General features: G+C 38.7%; 1 protein-coding gene across 1 annotated transcript in view; it reads left to right on the top strand.

Moving 5' to 3' along the window:
* LMBR1 (limb development membrane protein 1) overlaps positions 1-26,473 on the top strand; it is a 68,459-nt gene that overhangs the window by 15,281 nt on the left and 26,705 nt on the right. Inside the window, exons 2-5 of the mRNA XM_053359388.1 lie at positions 1,931-2,003; positions 5,266-5,305; positions 6,541-6,680; positions 11,676-11,779. Coding sequence (XP_053215363.1) covers positions 1,931-2,003; positions 5,266-5,305; positions 6,541-6,680; positions 11,676-11,779 — 357 coding nt within the window. The remainder of the gene's footprint in view (positions 1-1,930; positions 2,004-5,265; positions 5,306-6,540; positions 6,681-11,675; positions 11,780-26,473) is intronic.

The raw sequence follows: 26,473 nt of genomic DNA, 5'->3' as shown, positions 1-26,473 counted from the left end.
AATCCGGCTCAGATTAAGTCCTGACATATGCATGGGGGAAAGGGAATATTCTACTTCCATTCAAATATACAGTCAAATCTTCTTCTTTGGCGATCACTCATAGCTGAGTAAGATTGTCTTCCATGAATATGGTCTTAACAGTGTGTCCGTAGGCAACTGTGGAGACCAGTTCTGGATCCAGGTAGGAGTTGATCACGGCGAGGATTTGCCAAACTTGCCTTCCTTTTAGCTCATTTCTCCCTTTCGTCCTGAGTTCGTTCTTCTTCAAATGATGCCTTTCAGTCAGTATTTAATGTGAAACTCGACTTTAAAGTTAAAGAATATTTTTATGAAGAGTTATTTTTGTTTTTTAATAATTTCTATTCTGCTTTTCTACTCAGACATTTAAGGCACAGTTGTGCCTTTGTACTTATAGTATTATTATAAACTACTCTTATTATATACATAATGCCAAACCATGGTTTGGTGTTGTTCCTAAACCAGCATACTGACTACTAAACATGTTTAATAGTAAAATGGAATTTGTGTATGTGAGGAGTGCAATCCTTTGGCCATTTGCTATCCATGGGTAAAACTACATTGCACAGACACTCATTATTAGAGGAAATACTAACTTTCATGTTGCATTTTTCATCACATTTTGTATCGGAATGTTTCAATTATGGTAAGAGTCAAGTGGGACCTGCAACAGAATGTTGCAGCGTAGAATATTCCTATTCAACCACTGCAGCCATTCTTTCTTCTAGACACTTGATTCCAGGAGCAGCCATCTCATACCCTTCAGGTTCTGTGAGCTACAACTCCCATCATTCCTCATTGTTGACCCTGCTGTCTGAGGCTGGGATCATGATTGTAAGATTTTTATTAATGAAAAAGTTCAAGGTCTGACAGGATTATAAAAGAAGAAATCAGGTTAGAAAGATACATTGCCACTGATTTCCACTGATCACTCTGTTCAGCTGCCAGTCATTGTAAGAAGGAAGACATACAGTAATAGTTGTTTCCCATGTAGCACAGATTGCAAACTTTATACTTTGTCCTTTGACATGAGATGTTTTGCGCAGCCCCACATTCTGGAGTCTTTGCTCGCTGGTAGGTAAGTGTACATAGGATTGCAAGCCTTAGTCAATTATCGGTTGAATTGGGGATTGGCATCCCATAAATTATGTATTTGAATAGTTGGGTTTTTTAGTGTCAGATTGTGGGGCTACTACAGGAAGTGTAATGGTTTAAAACCTTCAATTAACTTTCCATTCATTTTGTTCCTACCTTATTTCTAACATATCTGGCTTTGTTTTCCTGTATTATATTCTGGGTACAGTGGTTGTCTACATGTCAGTGATTGAAAGAAATAAAAATGATTACCGGTAATATAAAGTTCAACGCCATTTTAATGCATAGTTTATTTTCTTACAAGCGTGATCCAGTAAAAAAATACCTAGACTTGTGCAATGAATTAGCAGACTTTGTGTGTTGCAGGAGTGCTGGAGTGCCATCATTGCATCCTACTGGTGTTCTGGGTCAGTTGCCAGATTATATCTTCAAATGTGTTGTGCAAGCAAAACAGAAGCTTGCTGGCATGCTCACTGGACAATAAGACTGGCAGTCATCTTGCGTATTAATACACATTGTTCCTGAAAAATGATGGATTAATTCCTTTGCAATCTGGCCTTTTTAATATATCTTGACTAGTTAAGAAGATATAGTGGTGAATTTTCTTATGTGTGGCCCTTGCAGCAGTAAAATTAGTACTTTGAAAAAGCTACAAAAATAGCCAAAATAACATAAGCATTGCATATTAGTAATTATACTGTTGGTATAATGTTTTCTTTCTATTTATTATAGGTTGTGTCACTTTAGTATTTTTGAAAACTAAATTGCTGCTTGTTATATGATGTGAATCTCTTCACTCTGTAACTTTCTTTTTCAGATCTGTTTTCTTCTGTTTGCTATTCTCTATATTGTTTCCTACTTCATTATCAGAAGATACAAGAGGAAAGGAGGTAACTGTTTTTATAGTCATATGTAGACTGCAATCATAATGGGAAATAGATGAGATGCTCTTGGTGATATTGGGGCACAGCGCCAAAAAGGTGTTTTGGGTGATGAGGGGAAAGTTTGTGTTTGACCAGAGAGCCGTACTATTTTACATTATCTCTTCGTTGTATTTGCCCAACCTTTATTTCTTGCAGTGTGAGTTTCCCAACTTGTTAGGACTTTAGCTCTTAACTTGTGCCTGTTTTCTTCATTTATAATTTTGCAAGTTGGTTAATAGAAGGTGAAGTTTATTTATTTAAATAATTTATATATTGCTTCTGATAAAAAAATCTCCAAGTGGTTTACCATGTAAAATTCCAATACTAAACTGTTAATACATATAAGAACAAATAAGTACTAAACTATACATACAATCTAAAAAAGAATCAACAATATAAGTAAGTAATGTAACAGCGCAATAGGTAAAATGGGACAATAACCTAGTGGGGCAAAACCTGCCCAGGCAGATGTGTGTTAACAGTCTTGGAAAGCACCTTACTGCAATTGCCAGAAAGAAAGCTCATTGCCTGTGCCATGCTGCCACCTAGCTACCAAATGTCTACAGACTGCATGATGGCAATCTTCTTCTTCTTCTTTGGCAATCACTCGTAGCCGAGTAAGATTGTCTTCCATAAACACGGTTTTAACAATGAGTCCACGTGCAATCTTATTAACAGTTGCATGACAGGGATCCTAGTGGTACAAATAGCAGTATGGTTGCAGTCTAAATAAATATGGGTTCAGGATTGCTAATTTAGTTTATCATTACTATGTCAGTAAATGATATACTATTTAAGGGTTTGAGATTAAAATTTAACTGGAGGGCTTATATTAACTTGTATTTTTAATGTAAGATCCACGTATTGATGGTCAGTGTATCCAATATGTTATGGTTTACTATTACTGTTAGTACTATTTTTCCTGTTTTTCTTCTTCTTTACTTTATTCCCCATCTTTTCATGATATTTCCCTCAAATTCCTTGTTAAATTTGCAAATCGAAAAATTAATAAAACATAAATAAACTTAACATCCAAATTTATTTGTACTCAGACAAATTAATTGACGGCAAGGCTATCCAAGGCTACTGGCCATGATGGCTATGTTCTGCTTCCACTGTCAGAGGCATTATTCCACCAACTATCAGTTGCTTGGAATTGCAGGTGGGCAGAAGGCTGTTGCGCTCATGTCCAGCTTGCAGACTTCCCACAGGCACCTGGTTGGTCATTTCTTATCCGTCAAAAACTAAGTTATACTTGGGTAAGGGTAAGCTTCTGGTGGCTTGCACCATCAAGCCATCTTGACATTTTTCTTCACTTTCATCTCTAACATTGTGTACAGTGGTACCTCAAGTTACATACGCTTCAGGTTACATACGCTTCAGGTTACACACTCCGCTAACCCAGAAATAGTGCCTCAGGTTAAGAACTTTGCTTCAGGATGAGAACAGAAATCGTGCTCTGGTGGCACGGCGGCAGCAGGAGGCCCCATTAGCTAAAGTTGTGCTTCAGGTTAAGAACAGTTTCAGGTTAAGAATGGACCTCCGGAATGAATTAAGTACTTAACCCGAGGTACCACTGTATATTTATAAATGTAGCTTTATGAAAATGAATTCCTTTAAACTTTGACATTTCTCTTTTTTGTTTAAACATTTATGAAATACAGTACTTTTATAAAGTACAAATACGAAGCATGATAAAAAATATGAAGTTTGATTAAAAAAACCCTTACATAATATTTTGATTACATTTTCATTTCTTTTCTGACAATATTTTAATGGAGCTTTCTAAAGTTTCAAAATTCCAAAACTGTATTTTTCCTTTTTTCTCTTTAAACATGAAATTTTACACTGATTTGTCAAATCATATATATAAAATTTCTTAATACAAATCCTAATAACTAATACGGTTTCATATTGTCTTGCACCTTACAGTTGGAACTTTTCAAATCGGTTTCTCATTTCCTATCTACCCTGAGTTGTTTTATTTTGGGGTTGAGGGGTTGTTTATTTTCTGCCAGTTAGGTCTGGAGGGCAGGACAAATGCTCCTCCTGCAAGATAGGCAACAGTCTTGAAGACCCTGCCTATCAAGGCCAGAGGGGGGAGTCATCCTATTCAGAGAATGTCTGCTAGTCCAATCTGTAAATATAAATTCATGGTAGAACACAGAGGAAGCACAATTTCCATTTTCCATTTTCTTTCACATTGTTAAAGTAGAGCCAAAGTGCTAAGAAGTAAAGAAAGTGTGATAACAAATTAAGAATTGTACATACAGTCATACCTCGAAAGTTGAACAGAATCCGTTCCGGAAGTCAGTTTGCCTTCCAAAGTCCGGCTCCTGCAGCCAATTGGAAGCCCTGTTGGACATTCTGCTTCCAAAAGAACGTTTGAAAACCAGAACACTCACTTCTGGTTTTCGATCTTTCGGGAGCTGGAATGTTCGACTCCCAAAGCGTTTGGGAGCCGAGGTACGACTGTATTCTAATTTCCCCCCAAATTATGTGTACTCCCATCTACAAATAAACTTTTTACCTATGGTTTCAAAGTGCTTTGAGATTTCACTTTTCTTTATTATTGGAATTTATTAATGGAATTTTATTGTTGATGTTATGCTTTGCAGTGCCATGGTATATTTTTCTTAATATTGGTGGTATATAAGTGTTTGCAAATAAAATAAGCATAAGATGGCCTTAGGACATTCTACCAAAGCAAGCAAGGGAGTCACTTGTGCTTCCTTTGTTGACATTTCTGGGTCTCATTTGAGGGTGAAGGGAGAGGTTTGTTTTGTTTATGCACTGGATAGCATGGACTGTGCATTTTGCCACCGAGATGTGTCTCTTGCCTATGAAAAAGTTAAAAACAGCCATAGAGGAAGCATGAGTGACTTCCTCATTTGCTGCCTCATTGACTGTCCAAAGGCAGTCAGTCAAGAACAATAGGTTTTGTAAACTGTGATGCAGACTCAAATGCTGAATTTGAGATTAGTGGTGGAAAAAAGCTTGTATATAGGAGCATTGTACTATGACAGTGCAAAGATTGGGCTATCTTGCTGTGTAGGCATCTGTCTTTAAGGCAAAGACTAGGGCAGTCTAAACAAGGGTTCACTGATTTGTAATTTGTGCATTTTGATCACTTTAACTTTTTATATATAAAAATGTTGGAAAAGAAATAAAAAGCAGGCAACAATTGTCTTGGAAATAAAATGTAATACAAATATGCATTATTTTTCAGATGAGCAAGAGGATGAAGATGCTATTGTCAATAGAATTTCGTATGTATATGTTTGTTTGTATGTATGTATATGTATATCTTATTTAGGCTTTCATTACCTTTCCAGTTCTATGCAAATATAGGTCTGGCTTGTACATATCGCTAAACCCACAGACAATCAAATGAATCATGGATTGTTTTTCCAAAGTTTTATTTGTTTTCCAGCTGCTGTTGTAGTTTTTCTAGAGTTGGGTGGGCAAACAAACTGTGGTTAAAGAAGGATTCTGGGTTCACACGTAACATCAGGCCAATGTTTGGTGAACCAAAAACAAACCATGGTTTCAAATCACTGAACAAACTGTAGTTACGCTTCTGGTCAGGATTCTTACATAACACTAAGTCATGGTTTGAATTTATTTTAATAAACCATGGTTTAGTATAATGAATGAATGAGGCCAAATAAGTGTTTTTCTGTTGTAGAAGAATACTCTTGTGCTCTCCAAGCACAAAACTAAAATATATGCTGCTTGCATGGCTTTTTAGCTCTTAGTTTTTGACAATGGATACAGTGTTTATGAATGAAATAGCCTGATGAAACCAAAAACTGAAACTAGAATATGCATTCCCCGTATTTAAATTTTCTTTAAAACGTAGGTGTCCACTGAGAATTTTGACTTTTTGAATAGCATTTATAAGAAACTCTTATAAAAGTATCATTATCATAACTGGCTTTCCATATGACATGGGAGCTGCAATCTGACAATTCTCAGCCCAGAGCCTCCTTATGCATGCCAATCTAGTTGTGTTGTTCTATGGATTGTGGCATATGTGTGTGCTTCCCTTTTAGTATTCATCTGCAAACTAAAATTTGTTTGAATTTGCTCCCATGCAGAGTTTTTCATCACTTATGCAGTACTAGACTTTTACAGCAGAGGGAGCACTTCCATTAACCTTGACAGATGTTTGGTTTTCTTTAACACATTCAGGAATAGTATTTTGTGAGGTATAAGGAAAGATAAGGAAGTGAGAGGATGGTGTGCTAATTGAACTGCTTAGAGGCCATTTTGGTATGTGTAAGCCATATATAAATGAATAATAATAGCAGCTAATATTTGATAGGTCTCCATTCTATTTTTTTAAAAAATTAAACTTTGCATGTTGAATATTAGCTCTGGTGCCTGCAAAGTAGTGGCAGTTATGCATTGAAGCTCTTTTTAAGCTGTTTTCATTAACTTAACAGTTTGTGTCTGAACTGTTGTATTAGCAGTAACAATAATGCTTCTTTTTGATTTTCAGGCTATTCTTGAGTACATTTACTCTTGCAGTTTCAGCTGGTGCTGTCCTTCTTCTACCTTTCTCAATAATCAGCAATGAAATCCTGCTCTCTTTTCCACATAGCTACTATATTCAGTGGTTAAATGGATCTCTAATTCATGGTTTGTATTATATAATTTTAATATTGGTACTTGAATTTGTAACACAAAATTATCTTAAGTGTACCAGCTATGCATCACATCAGAACTATTAGGGTACACAGATTACCTTAGGAAATATTTTCCATCCTAAGTAGGGGCATTCAGTAAACTGGGCAGGTAATCTTGCCTGCTTTTCATCTTTAGAATGCTCTTTTTTCATAAGGGCTCTCCAAATCCTGAACTTGTGCATCTTCTGCAATTGGTGCAAGATGCTTTTTGTTGAACTGGCTTTTGGTGGCAAGGGACATGGCACAATAATTAGCATTTTCTTTTCCACCCTGAGGTCTTGGGACAGGGTGACTGTAAGTCCAGTTAAAACAACAAACAAACAAACAAACAAACAAACAAACAAACAAACAAACAAACAGGACTTCCGTTGGATAGATCAACTTAACTATTTTTCAGAAGGGGTTGAATGCTGTCTTTTAGGCACTCCTCAATTATCTATACTAGATTTGTGGGATGTGGCGGCATCCCCAGTTAGTTGTCATTCTGGTTCTGTGTGGGAAGAATGAAACTTGGGAAGAGTGGCTGCTTTGTTTTCATTATAGGGTTTGTTTTGATGAGGTCAGAGATGTCCTGCTCTACTTCTGTCCAATATTCAGATTAGTATTCTGAACCACACAGAACTGGCATTCCACAGGTGATAACACAAGCAGTGTAGCTGAGAGTCAGCACTGAACGGTATGTGAATTGCAAAAGCAGTCTAAAGTCAAAACAGAGGGAGGCCCAGCAAATAGCTAGGTAGACAAGGATAGCTGGTGCAAAGATTTGAGCCTCCAGAGCTCCACCAGAGCACAGCTTCAGACCATCCATGTTGTCTGAGGAATTTGTTTGGGAAGAGTAGCTTGTTCAGGAGTATTCTTTTACTCCTTAGGAGTTCTTGTTCTTCAGGAGTGTACTACGGTGTCGGGTGGCCGTCGGAACTTGTAGTGTTGGGTGCCTGTGCTGCCTAAGCCGCTTGCCCCCCCCCAATTCTGTGAAGAGGCTTCCTTTGGAGGAGGTTGGGTTGTTGTGCCTTCTGAGGGCCCCAGATGCCCCTGATTTGCCTCACAGTTCATTGACAGGCTGCTCCTCCGTAGTGTTTGCCTCAGGGAGCTCCTGGTCATCCTCCAGCACGCCAATAGCAACAAGCTGCATATGAGAACCCACATATCCAACTGTACAATGAGTTGAGTTAAGGGGGCATGAGATAAATGAAGATCATCAATGGTAACTCTGCTTTGAGTGACTGATGTGTGGGAATGTGTATATAAAGGCTGCCATTCTTTTTGGTACTTCAGTTTGCAGTGCAGAAGCAAGATTATTGGCTGTGCAAGACAGGAATTATCCCATTTCTTTGCCTTGAAGATGAGAAAGCTAGTGTGGTGTAGCAGTTAGATTAGGATTTGGGAAACCCAGGATCAAATCCCCACTTAGCTGTGAAGCTCACTGAGTAGTGCTGGACCAGACACTATCTCACCTGCCTTGTGACGTGGTGGTGAGAAAAAACTTGTGTGCCACTTTGAGCTCCTTGAAGGCAAAATGGAATATAAATTGAATAAATAAATTAGTGACGTGTGAATAAAGGGTCTGTGAAATAACGACCTTGAAGTCACCATATTTTTTTTTGGGGGGGGGGTAGTAATTGAACAGGTGGAGTATACTGCTTAGTCAGCAGCTTAGAATCTCAGTGTGATATTGGATGTCATATACAAAGTTATACAGTGGTACCTCGGTTTATGAACTTAATCTGTTCTGGAAGTCCGTTCTTAAACCAAAACCGTTCTTAAACTGAGGTGCGCTTTCCCTAATGAGGCCTCCTGCCGCCGGTGCCCTTCACTGTTCGGATTCCGTTCTTAGACCGAGGTAAAGTTCTCAAACCAAGACACTATTTCCGGTTTTGCGGAGTTTGTAAACCAAATTGTTCTTAAACTGAGGTACCACTGTATTAACTTTAGTTAGCTGCTGAATTTGTGTGCTTGGGGGTCCTCAGTCATTCTGATGAAGTTAATTTGTGGTATTTTTTATTAAGCATTAGCATGGATTGTTTTAGATACTTAATATTTTTAATTCTTGCACTAGAATGTGTTACTTCCCTTGAGTCCTTCATAGAGAAATTGAATTAATAAAAATATATTTGTGTATCTTCTGCCCTGATCTGGTATCTGGGAGGTGCACATGGTAGTTTAAAACCAGAAGCTCCTACATGAAGTTTGTTTATCTTATTTTGCATAGTAACACCTTTAATCTACATGTAAGCATATAATTTTGCAGTCTTTTCCTATGGTAGATTCCTTTGTAAAGGATGTCTAATTGAATTCAGAAATCTTTTGAAAACTTTGAAAATGCATTGTGCTTGATACAAACACCTAGGGAATGCCAGGTTTATTACACTTAGAATTGCAGACTCGGAAGGGACCCCAGTGATCACCCAGTCCAGCCCCCTGCAATGCAGGAATATGCAGGTGGAGCATATGGGAATTGAACCCACAGCACTGGCATTATGAGCACCACACTCGTAACCAACTGAGCTAACTGGAATAGGCTAGTGATTGTAGTTCCGTTATTCATTTGTAATGATTCTGAAAGCCAAGGTAGATAACCTTTTAAAGTGAAAACAATAATTTTAAAGTATGTCTAACACCAGATAAATTTAGCTCAATTTCAAGACTCTTGAGATAGTGGAATGTGCATAAAATGAACATGACAAATGTGAGGTTGTTGTTATCTCATATGTGTCCAGCAGATGGGGATAGAATATAGTGAAAATTCCACATCCACACAATGCAGGACTTGCATTCTATTCCACAAGTACTGTCGGCAAGGGTGAGGCTTTATCAGAAGTGGTAACATGCTTGCTTAATTGCAGTTTTCTTTCACTTAAATGCTTTAACATTTAGATTGTATCAGTTAAGCTGGCAAGGTTTGTGTGGGTTGCTCATAAAATCCTTCATACATTGTAGTTTGTCATCAGCCGCATTAATGCTTAGGGTGTGGTTGCTCACCCCATGTTTTGCGCACCCAGCCAGTTTACCCCCTCCCCAGACAACCTTTTGTTCCTCCTTTATGATATCCTCTCTTTGGGGGTTAAAAGAGTTACCGGCAGTAATAGGCCTATGCTTCTTCATACATATAAAAGCAGTTTTTGGCACACAAATATTTGTGGACAAAGTAAGTATAGGAGAACAATTAGGTGTGCATAGCAAAACATTCCAAACATATTTTCAGGGTGTAGTTTGATTCCCTGCCCCCCTTGACGAAGATCTTGCACAAGCTGCTCGCTTCATAGGTTCTTCTAAAGAAAAGAGGACCAAACTTTGAATGGATGAGGTTGAGTTCTGTGTTGCACTGCCTGCAATAATTTTTAGAGAGCTAGACAACATGTGGCATGCAACTGAGCCACTTCAGATGCCAATCTATTATTTTATTTTATTTTATTTATTTTATATACAGTCTTTCATCCAAAGATCACAGGGCAGTGCACAACATAAATAGACAAAACGAAAACATGACATGGATTACATAGTAACAAAATAAATCACCCTGTAAAAACACATTTTAAAGGCCCTAGATTGCTTAATCTGCCAAAGGCCAGGTCTTATAGGAACATTTTTGTGCAGTGCCTAAAGATATGTCATGAAGGCAGCAGGTGAGCCAGAGCCTCCCTGGGGAGAGCATTCCAAAAATGGGGAGCCACTGCAGAAAAGGGCCATTCTCATGTTGCCACCCCGCGGACCTCTCTTGGAAGGGGGCACACGAAGAAGGGCCTCACATGATGATTGCAGGGTCTGGGGCAGTTCATATGAGGGGAGGTAGTCCTTGAGGTATTGTGGTCCTAAGCCGTTAAAAACACTATAGGTCAAAACCAGCACTTTGAATTGGGTCTAGTAACTGATTGGCAGCCAGTGCAGCCGAGCCAGGATCAGAGGTCAAGGAAACTTAACAGGGACATATTTCCCCATCTCTCCTCATGACAGAGGCTATCATACAAGCAGTTTCTGTGCCAAAACCAGGCCAAAACCCTGATTGAAATGGATCCAGAAAATTGGTTTCCTCCAAGAAGAAGAATCTAGTTTTCAAACTAAGTACAGTGGTACCTCGAGTTACAAACGCCTCAGGTTACAAATACTGCAGGTTACAAACTCCACTAACCTGGAAGAGTTACCTTGAGTTGAGAACTTTGCCCCAGGATGAGAATAAAAATCGTGTGCCGGCAGTGCAGCGGCAGCAAGAGGCCCCCTTAGCGAAAGCACGCCTCTAGTTAAGAACAGTTTCAGGTTAAGAACGGACCCCTGGAACAAATTAAGTTCGTAACTAGAGGTACCACTGTAATTTAGAGTAGTGAAAGTGTCAGTGAGCATTATATTTGGGTTCTGCTGTTAACACTGGAAGGTAATAATTAAGTGATATAGTGGTCTTACACAAGCATATGAGAATAAAGTTCAGCAGTGAGCTGAATTGTGGACAAACACTTTTGGTATGAATAAATTTGACAGAACCAACATGTTTATTCTGAAGATTTCACAAACCTGGCATTTTCCTACCATTTTGCTCATGTTTGCTGACTCTGGGTAGCTGCTTTGGCATACTGTATTTTTAAAAAACAGGATATCTGTGCAATATAGCCAGCCAGGGATCATACAACCAGTGTAATGATGTCACGCTGCCACGTAGTCATTCAGATTCAGCTACAAGACATTTGAGAAACCAAATCAAATCAGGGCAATGGTGCCCTGTTTTACATGTCTCCCAAATTGACATCTCGGGGAAGGGGTTTTGCAGGATAATATCCCCCCCTTTTTGCTAATTTCCCCAACCACTTTCAGCTATAGTAAACTTGAAATCATTAGAAATAACTGAGCATGTTTCATCACTTCAGTGAGGGTGTTGTGAAATAAATGATAGAAATTTTGTGTTATACTTTAAAGGTTCTGCAGTTTTCACAAGTAACACATACATTTTGTTTTTCTCTAGGCTTATGGAATCTTGTTTCTCTCTTTTCCAACCTTTGTTTGTTTGTACTGATGCCTTTTGCTTTCTTCTTTCTGGAGTCGGAAGGCTTTGCTGGCTTAAAAAAGGTGCGTGGATATTAAATATATGTGAATGTGATGGTTAAAATACTGTGAGCAGCCAGCAACGCTATATATACAAAACTAATGGCCAGCTTTTAGAATCTATGCTAAAACAAATTGATGTGTGTTAAATGATGATAGTAATTGGTGTTGGCAATAATTATGTATAAACCTGAGTAACAGGAACTTTAAAATATATTATAGTGGCAACAAAACTCTTGGCTGGTCTGCATTTAGGCTAGTCCTCTTAATATATTAGGTTTGATAACCTTGCTATTACAATAAAACAAATAACACAGGTGAGTGAGTGAGAGATTTGTTTAGGGAATTTATATCTGAAATACGTTATGAATCTTGAAGCGGCCCAGAAGCGACCTTAGTCCCATTGCTTTACAATTTTGGGTCTAGTAGACCCAAATTGAGTCACACGACTTAAATTGATTAATTTTTGGTTGTATATATTTCAACAATCCCCAAGTTTGAGAGTCAGTAGCACAGATGCTGTAACGGTACAGTGATCTGTTGTGGAACAACCCCACTGAAGAAAATAACAGTGGTTACCCAGACATTGCTGGTTGCAAATGGTCCTCCATAACTGTTGAAGCTTCAGGGCCACAAAAAGACAGGTCCACCATTGGGCTGACACTTAAAAAATTGAGTAATATTTTGCACCAGGCTCACTGTGACAGCACTCTGGGCCTTCCCTTCAAAACGCACTTCAGACACCCCTATTTACAAGTCCTGGTCGCAAGCTCCCAGAGACTGCAATCAGCTAAATAGAACAGCTGCTGACTGCTAACTCCTCCCATTGTTTGGTATGGTCTCCTTCTTAGTCTTAGTTTCCTTCTGCAGGTTATCCTCCACCTCTGCCATCGGAATTAACCCTTTCCTCTTCATGTGGAGTCCCCATAGATGCAATCTAGAAGTCTCCTTCAGACAGATTTATATTTTGAAGCCCAGACAGGACAAAATGCATATGACAGCGTATGAGCATGAAAACGGTTCAGATATCCCAGTGATCCTGGAATCTGCTAGTTAGGCCATTGGTCAATCTCGGTCAGTACTGTCAACATGTCTGACTGTGGCTCTCTAGGTTTTTAGACAGGAGTCTTTCTCACCTGTACCTGGAAATAACATGAATTGAACCTGGGGCCTTCATGATGCAAAACAGATGTTCTACCACTGAGCTGTCGCCCTTCACTGAATATCTGATACCTGCATTGCTTCACAGGTGGTGGTGTATGAAAATGTACATACCATGCTTGCAGAGGAATTTTTGTATCTGTATTGTGTGTGTGTGTTTATGAAACTTTCTTACACACACAATCATACTCCTCAGTAAATAAAATGGAAATAGGTTTTTCCAAAATAATGATTTATTTTTACTATATTAAAAATGTAAATAAAGTAGAGCTATATATATATATGTGTGTGTGTGTGTAAATGTGCTTCTGGATAAATTGATTAAATGTAGCAGCCTGAATATAAACAATTAAAACTATTCACTTTTTCCTTGTATCTATTTACACCTTCCTTTAAAACGCCAAATTTCAGGGAGCAAGATTAGGTGCTCCCAAACCATTTGTTAATGGAAGTAGGTGCAAGTCTCTATGAGGATGTAAGTGATGAAGTGAATGAATTCTGAACTATCTAATTCAAAACATGTGAATTGATGTTTGATATTACTTTATGGTGAGTATTTTTATAGCATTTGAAAAGCCATTTATCTCCCCCCCCCCGAACAAGTCTTGAGGTTCTCCCATTAGGTAGGACTACAATCTGTATCTGATATCTGAGGCCTCCACAGATGTAATGATACCAATCCCCTAATCATCATTACGGAGCTGGGATCCAGCTAAGAAATGTACATTTTCTTTAGAAACACACACACTCTCCCCTCAGTCCGTGTTTCTTTCGACATGATTGTTATCTCTGTGCTGATTTTGGAAACAAGTCTTGGATAGTGTTCACCATGGCTTTGTCTCTGCTATGCTGCTTTTGATTAAGGCTGATGGGAATATGTAATTCTGCTACCTTTTCCTAACCCTATTACTACTATTACTGTTTATCTGAAGAAGTGTGCATGCACACGAAAGCTTATACCCAGAACAAACTTAGTTGGTCTCTAAGCTGCTATTGGACATTATTTGTATATATTTCAACTGCGTCAGACCGACACGGCTACCTACCTGAACCTATTACTACAGTTAAGGAACAGACAGTGTTAAATTTGCAGTTATGAAAGAAAGCCTTCTGACTCTTTTTGGGCACCGGCTGATGGCTTGACAGCTAGAACTTAACCCCCTACCCCAGTGTAATATATTGTATAATAAATTGTGACATATTTTGATAATGAAAAGTAGGCCTTAGTAATGTTTATAACAACTAGACTAATATTTTTTGTTTGTTTAAAACAGATACATCCTCATCACTACCACTCTTTGCTGCTTGCAAATTTATTGTGAGTTATTCTGTTCTAATTGATGGCATTCATTCTCTATGGCATATGGTTCCTCTGGAAGGCTCCCATTGATTCCCTTGGGCAAAAGTTGTTTTTTTTAAACCACTTCCATATTACACAGAGATACAGATACGGAAATTGGCCACTCACCACGGATGGATGCAGTGTTCTGAAAATCAAACTAAACACGATTCTCTGTCTAGGGTTTTAATTAAACCATTCTGTTAATTCAGACAGGATATTTTAGGCCTAAGGGGATTAACTCACTGCTTTTTAAAAGGGGCTTAAATGGCCTTTTCCCTTAGTCCACTGTTACATTTTTTTATTGGGTCTGCAGTTTTCTCCATATTCTTTAAATTGTAAATCTAGATAGATCCGTCTTCACTCTGAAAGCTGGTTTTCAGTACTTACATCCTTGTTAAATGTCTTGGAGTTCATTATTGCCTTGATAGTAAACAAACATAATTGTTTTAGTTACCCAAATTATTTCACCTAGGCTTACTTTTAGAATCTACTTTTTCACTCATTCACTCATTGTGATACACAAAACATTAAAAGCACATAAGAAGGGCAATGTAATTAATTTCCTATATTTTAATTCTGGATTTATATTTTTCCCAAGGAGATTTTGTTCATCTGCTGCTGGACTTTTTTTGTTTTGTTAATATGCAGCTGGTGCTTCAGCTGGTTCTTTTTGGAATAATTTACCTATTATGTGAATTGGCAGCTTCTCTGTGTCATTGTGTTAGAGCCAAGCTCTATGTGGAAGGTGTCTTCTACTTGTGGAAGGACTATTTTATGCCATGCACTTGAGCACTGTGTCAGAAAAAGGAAGCCAAATCAAGGATGTTCTTCTGCTTGCGCAAGCAGAAGCATGAGAATTGTTACAGCGCTGTGTGATGGTTTGAGGACGCTCTTCCGCAAGTATTTCCAAAACAGCAATGGGAGTGTCCTTCTTTCCCCTCATGGCTCTTTGGAGCTAGTGTGGTGTAGTGGTTAGAATGTCAGGTTAGGGAGAATGTCAGACTAGGGAGACAAGGGTTCAAATCCCCGCTTGACGAAGAAGCTCAGCGAGTGACATTGGGCCAGTCACAGTCTCTCGGCTTGACTTACTTCATAGGATTGCTGTGAGGATAAAATGGAGTGGGGAGAACTATTACACCACCTTGAGATATAAACGTAACAGGGACGCAGGTGGTGCTGTGGTCTAAACCACCGATCCTCTTGGGCTTGCTGATTGTAAGGTTGGCCGTTTGAATCCGCATGACAGGGTGAGTTCCCATGGCTTTGTCCCAGCTCTTGCCAACCTAGCAGTTTGGAAGCATACCAGCGTGAATAGATAAATAGATACTGCTGCAACAGGAAGGTAATTGGTGTTTCTGTGTGATCTGGCACTCATCATGGTGTTCCGTGCTGGCCACATGACTTGGAAAAGCTGTCTGTGGACAAAGGCCGGCTCCCTCGGTCTGAAGCGAGATGAGCGCCATGCCGCAAGGTCAAATTCAACTGGACTTAACCATCTAGGGGTCTTTTACCTTTATCCATAAATGTAATAATACATACATGCATGCATAAACAAAACAAAACAAAACAAAACAAAACACCATTGGCTTCTGAGCCTGTGATCCAAAGAACTGTGGAATTAGTTCTTGATAACAAGGACCTTTAGACATGTTCTTTTCAAGATAGCACCCCCCACCCACGAACACAAAAACTCATGAGTTTTTAAAACAGTTTGTGACAAGTTTATCAGCAACAAAATATTGCAGTATATCTTCTAGAATACTATAACTTGTAAGGAGCTTACAAGTGGTCTTCCTCTGATGCGGCATTTGGCTGCACAGTTTCGCATCAGGTGCTTTAATCACTAGCACTGCAATTGGGACCCGTCCAGTTGGGAACCATTGTGGTATGTGCCAAGCAAGTTAACCCCTTGTCAACTTACAGAAATAGGACGATAGGTGACAAGGGTTTAACTAGGGCCCTCACCTCTTGGGTGTGCAGTTCAGTTTTCTGTTAAAAATATGTGTTCATTATTTACTTCTACATTTTTCTGTGTATCCTTGTTTTGAGCTGGGGTGGGAGGTATACAATTCTGCTTAGATGTTTTACAGAAGGACGCAGTTAACACCTGCTACAGCTTGGCGAGTCCGAAAAACCGATCAGAGCGAGCTGGCAACTTACAAATCGTTGCTCCTGCCTACAACATGTGATCAGAATAGAATAGAATAGAATAGAATAGAATAGAATAGAATAGAATAGGCTTCCCCCTCTGAATTAAAAAAAAAAGAAAAGTTTTAGACTTCTAAGTTGCTTGAAGTTCACCCAAGTAAGCTGATGTCTCCCTCTTGTTTCTCAGTAACCTCATTTTGGTTCCATTGTATTGCCACTCAGCCACCTGAGTTTGCTGTTATAGGGGATACGGCATAGGGATGCAGATTGTTGGAAAGGAAAGTAATTCTTAAATTTCGATGGTCCACGATAAACCTTTTGCATTCGCTTAAGGAGCTATTTGGATTTTGGCCTATATGTTGAAATCTCAGCTGTCAGTATATGTATGTATTTTATTAAATTTCTGTCTCTCCCTTCCTCCTAAAGAAACCCAGGGGAGCAGTGCACACAATGTGTACACAAAGGCCATAAGTTCAATTTGTGTTTATTCTCAGTTGAAAGATAAATGCTGTTTATATGTGTTCATAACCTAGCTATAGTGATGCTTCTTGACATATCATCAAATGCATTATCATAGTAAGAAGTGCTTCTGAAGGGGCATTATTTGTATTTTACTGAAATGTGAAATTTGAAACATGAATAAAAAAACCACACCATAGCATACTTTCACCTTGGGTTTTGTGTGTGTGTTTTTTTTTGCCCTTGAAGTTATGGCATAAAATTTACCATGAGCGACAGCAACATCCTGACCAATTATGCAAAGTATCCAGACATCTTCATGTTTGAAACACAGCACAAAAAGTCTGTGGATTAAGAAGTTAACTCTGAGAACATCAAAAGAGAGTGCTTGATAATAAAAGCAAATGGTAGAAAATTTTGAGGTAACTTCCTTGCTTAATTAATTAGGTAGGCCAGGTGGAAGTGAAGAGGCCAGTGTTGGTGCTCAGAATATCTATAAAGCTGAGCAACATGACAGCACAATAGAGGAGGAACAAAGATTGTTTTAATATACTTCTATCCTGTGTCACAGTTTGAAATTGTCCTGGTTTATGTCCCTTTTGGCAAACTTACATAAAAGTGACCCTGTACTGTATTTTATGGCCAGATGACTTTTCCCCCCTCAGTGGCTAATTTGTATCAGGCCCCCAATGTTAAAGAGACAGAGAAATGAGTAGGAAGTCTAAGCCAGTATGTCTCAAGGACGCTTCATTGCGTTCTTTCATTATTTTTGCTCGTTTTTTTGCCACTGATCATCCATAAATTGTTGGAAATAAGTGATTAAGGAAGTGCTGCTTAGTGTTAGTGGCACATGGATGTTCTTGGTGAGCCGGTTTTTTTGCGGGTGAAAGGAAATCAAGCACTGCGAAAAACAAAAAGGAAGGCTCCTGCTGGGAACCTTTCAAGGAAATTTAACTTGCATAATGTTTTGATCTTGGTGTTTGTTACAAAAAATAGAGCAATATTTCACCAGCTGTTGTGTGTCAAGTAGTAACCCCATCACCACTTCCACCTCTCCCTCTCTAGCATAGAACAGTTGTAATAAGAAAACTGTTTGAAAATAAAACAGGCTTAGCCTTATTTTTTTGTACAGATATGAGTGAGAGACCACTGCCCAAAAGACTTTATTTATGACAGCTCAGTGCTAAGCTAAGCATTTCTGTAGTTCTTCAAAATCGTTTCCTAAATTTTCAGCAGTGAGAAACAATTTGCAACAAGAGACTGCATAGCACTGTACAGATAATACGCAGGGGGGGGAAATCTATAAAACTTCAGTTAAATAATTTACACCTTTGTGGTGATTTTAGGTCCTATATGTTTTTTAAGCAGAAAAAAAGCAAATAGTCATGGCTATTTAATGTAGATGACTGATACGTTGTGACTCCTTAGTTCAGAGGATCATTCCTGATAGATTTTGGAGTTCATAAACTACGTTATTTGAAATTTCAGCATTGCCAAGAATAGTAGGTTTAGAAATTGATGGAGCAGCTTTACATACAGGTTTAATGTTTGATTTTTTGGCAGAGAATCTTATTTGGGATCATCTTTGAATATTGTTTAGTACAAATGCTTTAGATCTTGGCTTTCTTGCCAGGTATCTTAACAGACTTTTACATGTTTTAAGAAGTAAGTGCAGAATTATCTTAACTGTGATGGAATATTTGTAGTGCATCACTTAGCGGATTTGTTGTTAAAAGCATTTTGTTCCTCTAAAAAAATTCTGGAATAACTTTAATCCCTTTTATTTGTTGGTAATACTATTAAAGACGAGGGCAGCTCTTCACTGGGGAATCATCTCTTGATTAAACTCTTGCCTTTTTCCCAAGCAGGGTTTTCTATATAGCTTCCCAGAAAAATTGTTAATGAGAAGAGAGTTCCTTTATATGACAGAAGCCCCACTCTATGCCTGCTTAAATATCTTAAGTTTGGGATAAGCACAAGCTACTGTGAATATTGGCTTTCCAAACAGAATAATGGAATGTGGTTAGGAGTGTGTGTTTATTTGGCGTTTACTCTCATATTTATTTGTCTATAAAAATCATCCATCACAGACTGAAATTTTAGTGCTCTGATCTCAGCGAAATGTTTACTGGTATGCAGCTGAATTGTGCTGCACTGTATTACACCCCATTTACTTTTTCATTACCAGAACTAGAAGCAAAAGTTATTTAATCAGTGACATCAAAGGCTATCCAATGTTTTGACGTGTGCTAAAATCTTAAGTTAATATTTTCTTTTAAATTCATTTAAAACATACTACTATAGGTGTTTTGTTTAAAGTGGCATCCTCGCTGGCTTCGGGCTTTCTTTGCAACTAGTGGCTAAGGCTATTATTAAACATAAATTTGAAAATCCTCGAACTATAAAAGCCACAATATAGGACATTTGATACTATGGTTGCTAATTAAAACTGCAGCAGCATCAGTGACTTCAGGGTTGTAATCAGTACAGATGATGGGCAAGTAATTTGGGCCAGGTCTACACCATGCAACAACCCTGCCCATTCCTTCTCTGACAAGAATAAATTATATGAAACAAATGAATTTACATATTTTTGCCTCATTCATTTTTGCCTGATTTATTATTTTTTTTAAGTTCTGTAGTGGTATTGGAATGCTAAATTATTGTGCTAGCATTAGAAAAGAATATTTTTATCAATATTTTCTTCCTAAGCTCCTAGAAAAAGAATTAAAAAGGTAAAGGTACCCCTGCCCGTACGGGCCAGTCGTGTCCGACTCTAGGGTTGCGTGCTCATCTCGCTCTAGAGGCCGTGAGCCGGCGCTGTCCGAAGACACTTCTGGGTCACGTGGCCACTGTGACGAAGCTGCAGCTGGCGAGCCAGCACCAGCGCAGCACACGGAAACGCCGTTTACCTTCTCGCTATAAAGCGGTACCTATTTATCTACTTGCACTTTGACGTGCTTTCAAACTGCTAAGTGGGCAGGAGCTGGGACCGAACGACGGGAGCTCACCCCGCCACGGGGATTCGAACCGCTGACCATACGATCAGCAAGTCCTAGGCACTGAGGTTTTACCCACAGCGCCACCCGCGTCCCATAGAAAAAGAATTAAGCAGGTGTAAAAACTTCTGGTTGGGTCTGTTTCATGGGTGTTTCTCAGATTTGCCAGTTGCATAGAGGGCAGTGCCAATACAAAGCAATGTTAACACACATTGCAAGAGACCAAGATATTCTGCAGAATTGTGTGTTAAATCCTGAGTTCTGTAGAAACGCGTCAGCTTATTGTTCAGGCCCCTCCTCCACTTTTTTTTTAAGGAATATGACTGTTTTAATTTCATGGATAATTTAGTGTACTTGAACTCCTGCAATGCTGATTCAGTTTGTTGAAATAGACAGCTTAAGTTTAAGATCTTTGAAAATTTTAATTGACCTTAATAATCAGTTTGAATTTTGTCACCTAATAAGGTTTAAGGTTTTGGTATTGAGCTATAAAGCCTTAAACAGTTTGGGGCCAGGATACCAGAAGTCCCTGTTTTCCAGTGCAACCCTATGGTGTTTAAAAAACACAGTTGTGTTCCCCGACCTTTGCTAATGCTTGTCATAGTATCTCTTTCCTAGTTTTTATTTGCATTTTCTTCTTGAATTTTAAAATTTTGTTAATTGTTCTACTACACCACTTCAATACTTGATGTGAAAGGTGGTATCAAAATATTTTAAAATAAATATGTATGCAAATATATTATTTTAAAATGACCCTTAGTCTAGTATTCTTATTTGATGTTTTGCTTCCTTTAATATATGTATATATTACTGCTGATAGAGAGCACTTTGGGCAAGCATTGTAGGATCTGTAGGTTTCCACCAGCCTACCAAGTTCATTCATTTGTAATGAATGAGAGACAACCATTTTAGTTAGACAGTATGAGGCTTCTGTATGTCATCCATCCATGCATCTTTTACCCTGAGTATATTCAAAAATTGTGTTGCTCCCCTTCCATTTAGGTCTGCTAACTCTGATTCAAGTTTCTTGACTCTCATGTCCCAATAGTAAATAATTGTAACAACAAAGGCAGCTTCTGTGATTTTCACTAATTTAATGAGGACAATAGCTACAAATGCATATTAATGTAAGCCTCAAGCATGACTGCAGAAAGCTCCAAACCTAGTATACCAACCTAACAAGTCACGCTTTTCTCACAATTAAAAGAAATTTTATCTGTAGTCTAATACACACTGTCTTTTTCCATTTGATTCTGAGTCAATAATACTTAATATTTGTTAGCCAATCCATATAATTGTATGTGTGTGGTAGCCTGGTGTGTTTTCTGCTTCTACTTATTCCTGGAATTTTCCAAAAGTACAAAATCTGAAAATTTTAAGTCTAAAGTTTGATCCAGAGTCAACAGGGAACTGTCATCAGAAAACATATACTTCATGAATGGAGAGAAGCTACCCTCTAGGTATAAGTTGTAAACACACTTATTGAGGCATGTCTTAATGTGTTTCAATTGACATAATAGTAATCCTCTTTAATACAGATTTATTAGGGGAGGAGAGAGGGCTTCTTTCTTAGTAATTATGCTTTGTGGCTTCCTAGTCTCTCATTGCTTCAAGACTGTAAAGTCAGCTGCCATTCATACATGAGCTGAAAAGTTATTTTAAAGGCATATTCTGCTTTTTAGAAGAATTAATTATCAGGTCCTTTATGCGCCTCTGCAGGATGGCTGTAATCGTGAAAAGAAATGAGATAGACATAGGGAAATTGGATTTGGAAGTATAGAAGGATTTTTGAAGTGCTTTTATGAAAATGAAGCTAAGCTTTTAAAACTTGCAACCTTCTCTTGCTGAATTGAAAGTAGCCCTCTGGCATTGCTGGAACTTTAAAGTGAGGATCTGGGTGTCTGGCCCAGGAGAAACTGATGTGTGTTGGGCCATGTTTATATCAAACCCAGCCATCTCCAATAACCTACATGCGAAGGAACTGGTATTGCATCTCAAGTATGCGTAGTGCTGTGCTGTGCTCTTGAGGGTGTTCACATTGCAAGGAACAGAGCAGAAACCATTATGGTGGAAGACTGTATTTGGATTGGCACATTGTACTTGAGCAAACTAATGCCGGCTGGATTATATACCATACTTGGTTTTCCATTCTCTTGACTGGAACTGTAGATAACATTTGACCAATATCCTTTCTCAGCTGAGTGACTTAATAAAAGCAATTTGTCGAACTTCCGGGTTAGCGCCAGCGCTTAACGGCGGATTTCTCCCGGAGCTCCGGGAGAGATCTGCTTCGCGGGTTCGGGTCCTGTCAGCTACGGCGGAGCGGGGACCCTTAAAAATCACAGGCGCGTAGCCTGTGAACTGGAGACTCGGCGGGCACCTTTGCGCCCCCCCGACGTTGTGAAATAGCCTTTTTAAAGGCTAAAGATCAGCGGAGGGTGTGTGGAGCGGTGCTGAGAGTCGCTTTCACCCAGCCTGCGAAGCGAAGCCGCGTCGCCATTAGCGGAGAGCGCTGACTTCTTCCCGAGAATTTGGATTAAAAAAGAGCAACTTTCCGTGAGTAGGATTGAGCTTACATTAAAATTGGACGCTAAAATTAAAGAAATTGGGCACTGAGACGGACAAGCACTAAAAAGGAAGTCTGCTTTCCGTTCTGCAGCAAGATTAAAGCGAAAGGCATTCAAGCTGTAACTTTTGACAGGAGAATTTGCGAGCTAAGAAATCCAACACCAAGTAAAGAACTCCCTCCCCAGAAGGCAGGAGGGGGGGGAAGAAGACTTTAAAGAGATTTCCTGCCTGTTTTAAAAGAAATTGAACTGTTTACTGCTGCTCCTCTACCTGGGGGTCGGACTGCTGGAGGAAAGGAACCAGCTAAGGACGGTTGTTACAAAAAGGTTAGAAAGTAACTGTAATATTGACTCTGGCTACTCTCAACTTGAAACATTCTATTTTGCTATATAGTAAGTTATCTGCAGGATACTATTGATTTGGATCTTTTACAAAGAAAGGGACTAGGAGGGCTTTTGCCTTTTGGAAGGTGTGGGAATAACTTGAAGTCTAAGAACTGACTTTACGCCCTCTAGTGGATTTGTGAATAGTTTCAGCAACAAGTGGAATTTAAAACCTGAGAACTTTTCTCTTCTGACAGCTTAAGAGTGTGGGAATGACCTTGACTGAAAGACTTTGTTATGGCAGATGGTAAACAGAAAGAAGACTCACAAGAAACAACTTTGAGATCTGGTAGACAATACAAAGTCGACCTTTCTACGCAGAGAAGGGCCTCTGTATCAGGGGCCTCGGGAACTGCAGCTGTCACAAAGGCAAGAGTGAAAACAATGTCTTCTGAGGAAGCGTTTGCAAAGGCATTGGGAAAAATAAATGACTCTTTAGAAGAACTAAAGAAGCAAGGTGCTGAAACAAATAAGAAAATTGAAGAAATCTCTGGGAAAATTGATTTAAATACTAAAAGTATAACTGACCTCGGGAACAAAGTGAACTCCAATGCAGAAGCAATTGGGAAATTACTGGAAGATTCATCCACAACACGAAAGATAGCTGAGGAAGCTAAGGAAATTGCTACTGCTGCTGAGGTAAAATTTCCACCGGTGTACAAGAAACTAGATGAATATGAACTGGCACTTTCTATGCAGGATATGCAACGCAAGGAGAAAAACTTAAGGATCAGACTTGTGCCGGAAAAGGAAGGAGATAACTTGGTGGACTATCTGACAAAAGAGTTTTCTGACTTTTGGAAGCAGGAGCTGAAAGAAGATGAGTTCAAGATAGAGAGTGCATTTAGGTTGGGAATAAGGCAGAGGAAGAATAGACCCAGAGACTGTTTGATAACTTTAAGAACCAAGGAAGAGAGAGATAAAATATTGAACCTGCACTACCAAACAACCCTTCGAATTGAAGATTTTTATATTGAGATCTTTAAAGATATTCCCAAAAGTATTTTGGATGCAAGAGGTTCTTACAAGGATTTGGTGACACTGCTGAAAAGGAACTACATACCATTCAGGTGGGAGTTTCCCCAAGGCCTGTCTTTTAAATACAAGGGGAAGAAAAGAAGAATAAAAACAGTGAGTGATAAAGACAAGTTCCTGGGAGAACACGAAGAAGACCTACAGAAAGAGACCTATCCAGGAGAAGGACACCCTTCAAGCAAGGGATCACTAGATACGGATACAGAACCACCGACAAAAGACGAACAACAACTGGGAGCTGTAGGAGGAAGCAAGTAACCCCATCATGGCTTTGCAACTTCTAACCTGGAACTGTAACGGTCTAAACAATCCCCGAAAAAGGAAAAATATATTTCATGTTCTAAAGAAAGAGCAATTGGACTTGATTTGCCTACAAGAGACTCATGTGATAAGAGCATACAGAAAATTATTAATAAATAAGAGACTGGGACAAGAATTTATATCTTCAGACAGAGTAAAAAAGAGAGGAGTGGTGATCTATGCAAAGGAAAATCTGCAACCGAAACAAATCTTTAAAGATGACCAAGGAAGATATTTGGCAATTGAAATTCAATTCCAAGGAGAAAAATTTTTGATAGTGGGAATATATGCACCAAATGAAGGGAAAGCAGAATTTTTTAAGAAGTTGCATGAGACTTTAATGGACTATATGGATTACAAATTAATCATGATGGGGGACATGAATGGAGTAGTTTCAACAAATATGGACAAAGCGCAAAGACAGGTTGTTACAAAAGATGGAAGACTACCAAAAACTTTTTTTGAAATGACTGACAATATGGACTTGATTGACATTTGGAGAACAAAACACCCATTAGAGAGAGAGGGAACCTTCTTTTCTGAAGCCAAAATGACATGGACTCGGATTGACCAAATTTGGGTGACTAGCAGTATGGCGTCGAATATAAAGAAAGTGGAAATCTGCCCAAAAACTTTCTCCGACCATAACGCAGTAAAGATGGTGATGAAGCAAACAACAACTGGTTCCTTCAGATGGAGAATGAATGACACCTTATTTAGAGACGAGGAGATCTGTAAAAAGGCCCAAAAAACTCTGAAAGATTATTTTGAAATTAATTTAAGGACTAAAGTAGAAAAAAGAATAGTATGGGACGCAAGCAAAGCCGTGATGAGAGGGTTCTTGATACAACAAAATACATTAAAGAAAAGAAAGCAAAACGAGAGGAAAGAGAAAATTTTGGAAAAGATAAAAGAAGGGGAAAGGAAATTAAGACTGAAGCCAAAATCGCAAGAGATTTTGAGAGAAATTAAACTGTACCAAACACAATATATGGAACTGATGAATCAAGAAATAGAATGGAAAATTAAACAAATGAGACAAAAGACTTTTGAATCTGCAGATAAATGTGGCAAGTTATTGGCTTGGCAAATAAAGAAGAGACAAAAACTCAACACGGTAACAAACCTAGAAGTGGAGGGAAAGAACATATGCAACCCAGTGGAAATTAGGAACTGTTTTCAGAACTACTTTAGACAACTGTATACACAAGGGCCGCAGAAAGAAACAGATATACAACAATTCCTCGAGAAAAATGGGCTGAAAAAGATTTCGCAGGAAAGTAAGACGATTTTGAACCAGGAGATATCAGCACAGGAAGTAGAAGATGCCATTCAAAACATGACGCTGGGCAAATCACCTGGACCGGATGGATTGACTTCCAAATATTACAAAGTTTTGAAGGAAGGACTTATACAACCTTTGAAGGAAGTCTGCAACGAAATTATTGAGGGGAGAAGGGCACCAGATACGTGGAGGGAGGCCTACATTACACTTATACCAAAGACAGAGACTGAAAAGACCCAACTTAAGAACTACCGACCCATCTCGTTATTAAATGTGGATTACAAAATTTTTGCTGATGTTTTAGCAAAGAGATTGAAAAGAGTTTTGATGGAGGAGATTCATGGGGACCAAGCGGGCTTTCTCCCGAAAAGGCATTTGTCGGATAATGTAAGGAATATAATTGACATTTTGGAGAAGCTGGAAGTGAATATAAACACTAAGGCTGTTTTGATATTTGTGGATGCCGAGAAAGCCTTTGACAATATATCTTGGAGTTTCATGTTGAAGAACCTTCGGGGGATGGGGGTAGGCCAAGGGTTTGAAAACGGTATAAGTGCAATATACTCTGAACAGAAAGCAAAATTAATTGTAAATAATGTGGTAACAGAAGAGTTCAAGATTGAAAAAGGGACACGTCAGGGGTGCCCTATCTCCCCATTACTTTTTATATCGGTCCTGGAGGTTTTGCTTAATATGATTAGGAAGGACCAGTTGGTCAAAGGGGTTCAGGTCGGAGCTAAACAATACAAATTGAGAGCATTTGCAGATGACCTAGTACTTACTTTACAAGAGCCAGAAGCTAGTACGAAAAGAGTTTTGGAAATAATTCAAGAGTTTGGTCAAATGGCAGGATTTAAATTGAATAAGTTAAAAACTAAGGTATTGGAGAAAAATTTATCACAGATTGAAAAAGAAAGGTTTCAGAATGAGACGGGGTTGACTGTGGTCAAAAAAGTGAAATACCTGGGTGTGAACATGACAGCTAAGAATGTGAATTTATTTAAAGACAATTATGAAAAAACTTGGACAGAAGTGAAA

The sequence above is a fragment of the Podarcis raffonei genome, chromosome 12 (assembly GCF_027172205.1).
Source record: "Podarcis raffonei isolate rPodRaf1 chromosome 12, rPodRaf1.pri, whole genome shotgun sequence".
Lineage (NCBI taxonomy): Eukaryota > Metazoa > Chordata > Lepidosauria > Squamata > Lacertidae > Podarcis > Podarcis raffonei.
The sequence above is the reverse complement of the archived record's forward strand: the minus strand, read 5'-3'. Positions and strand labels throughout refer to the sequence as shown.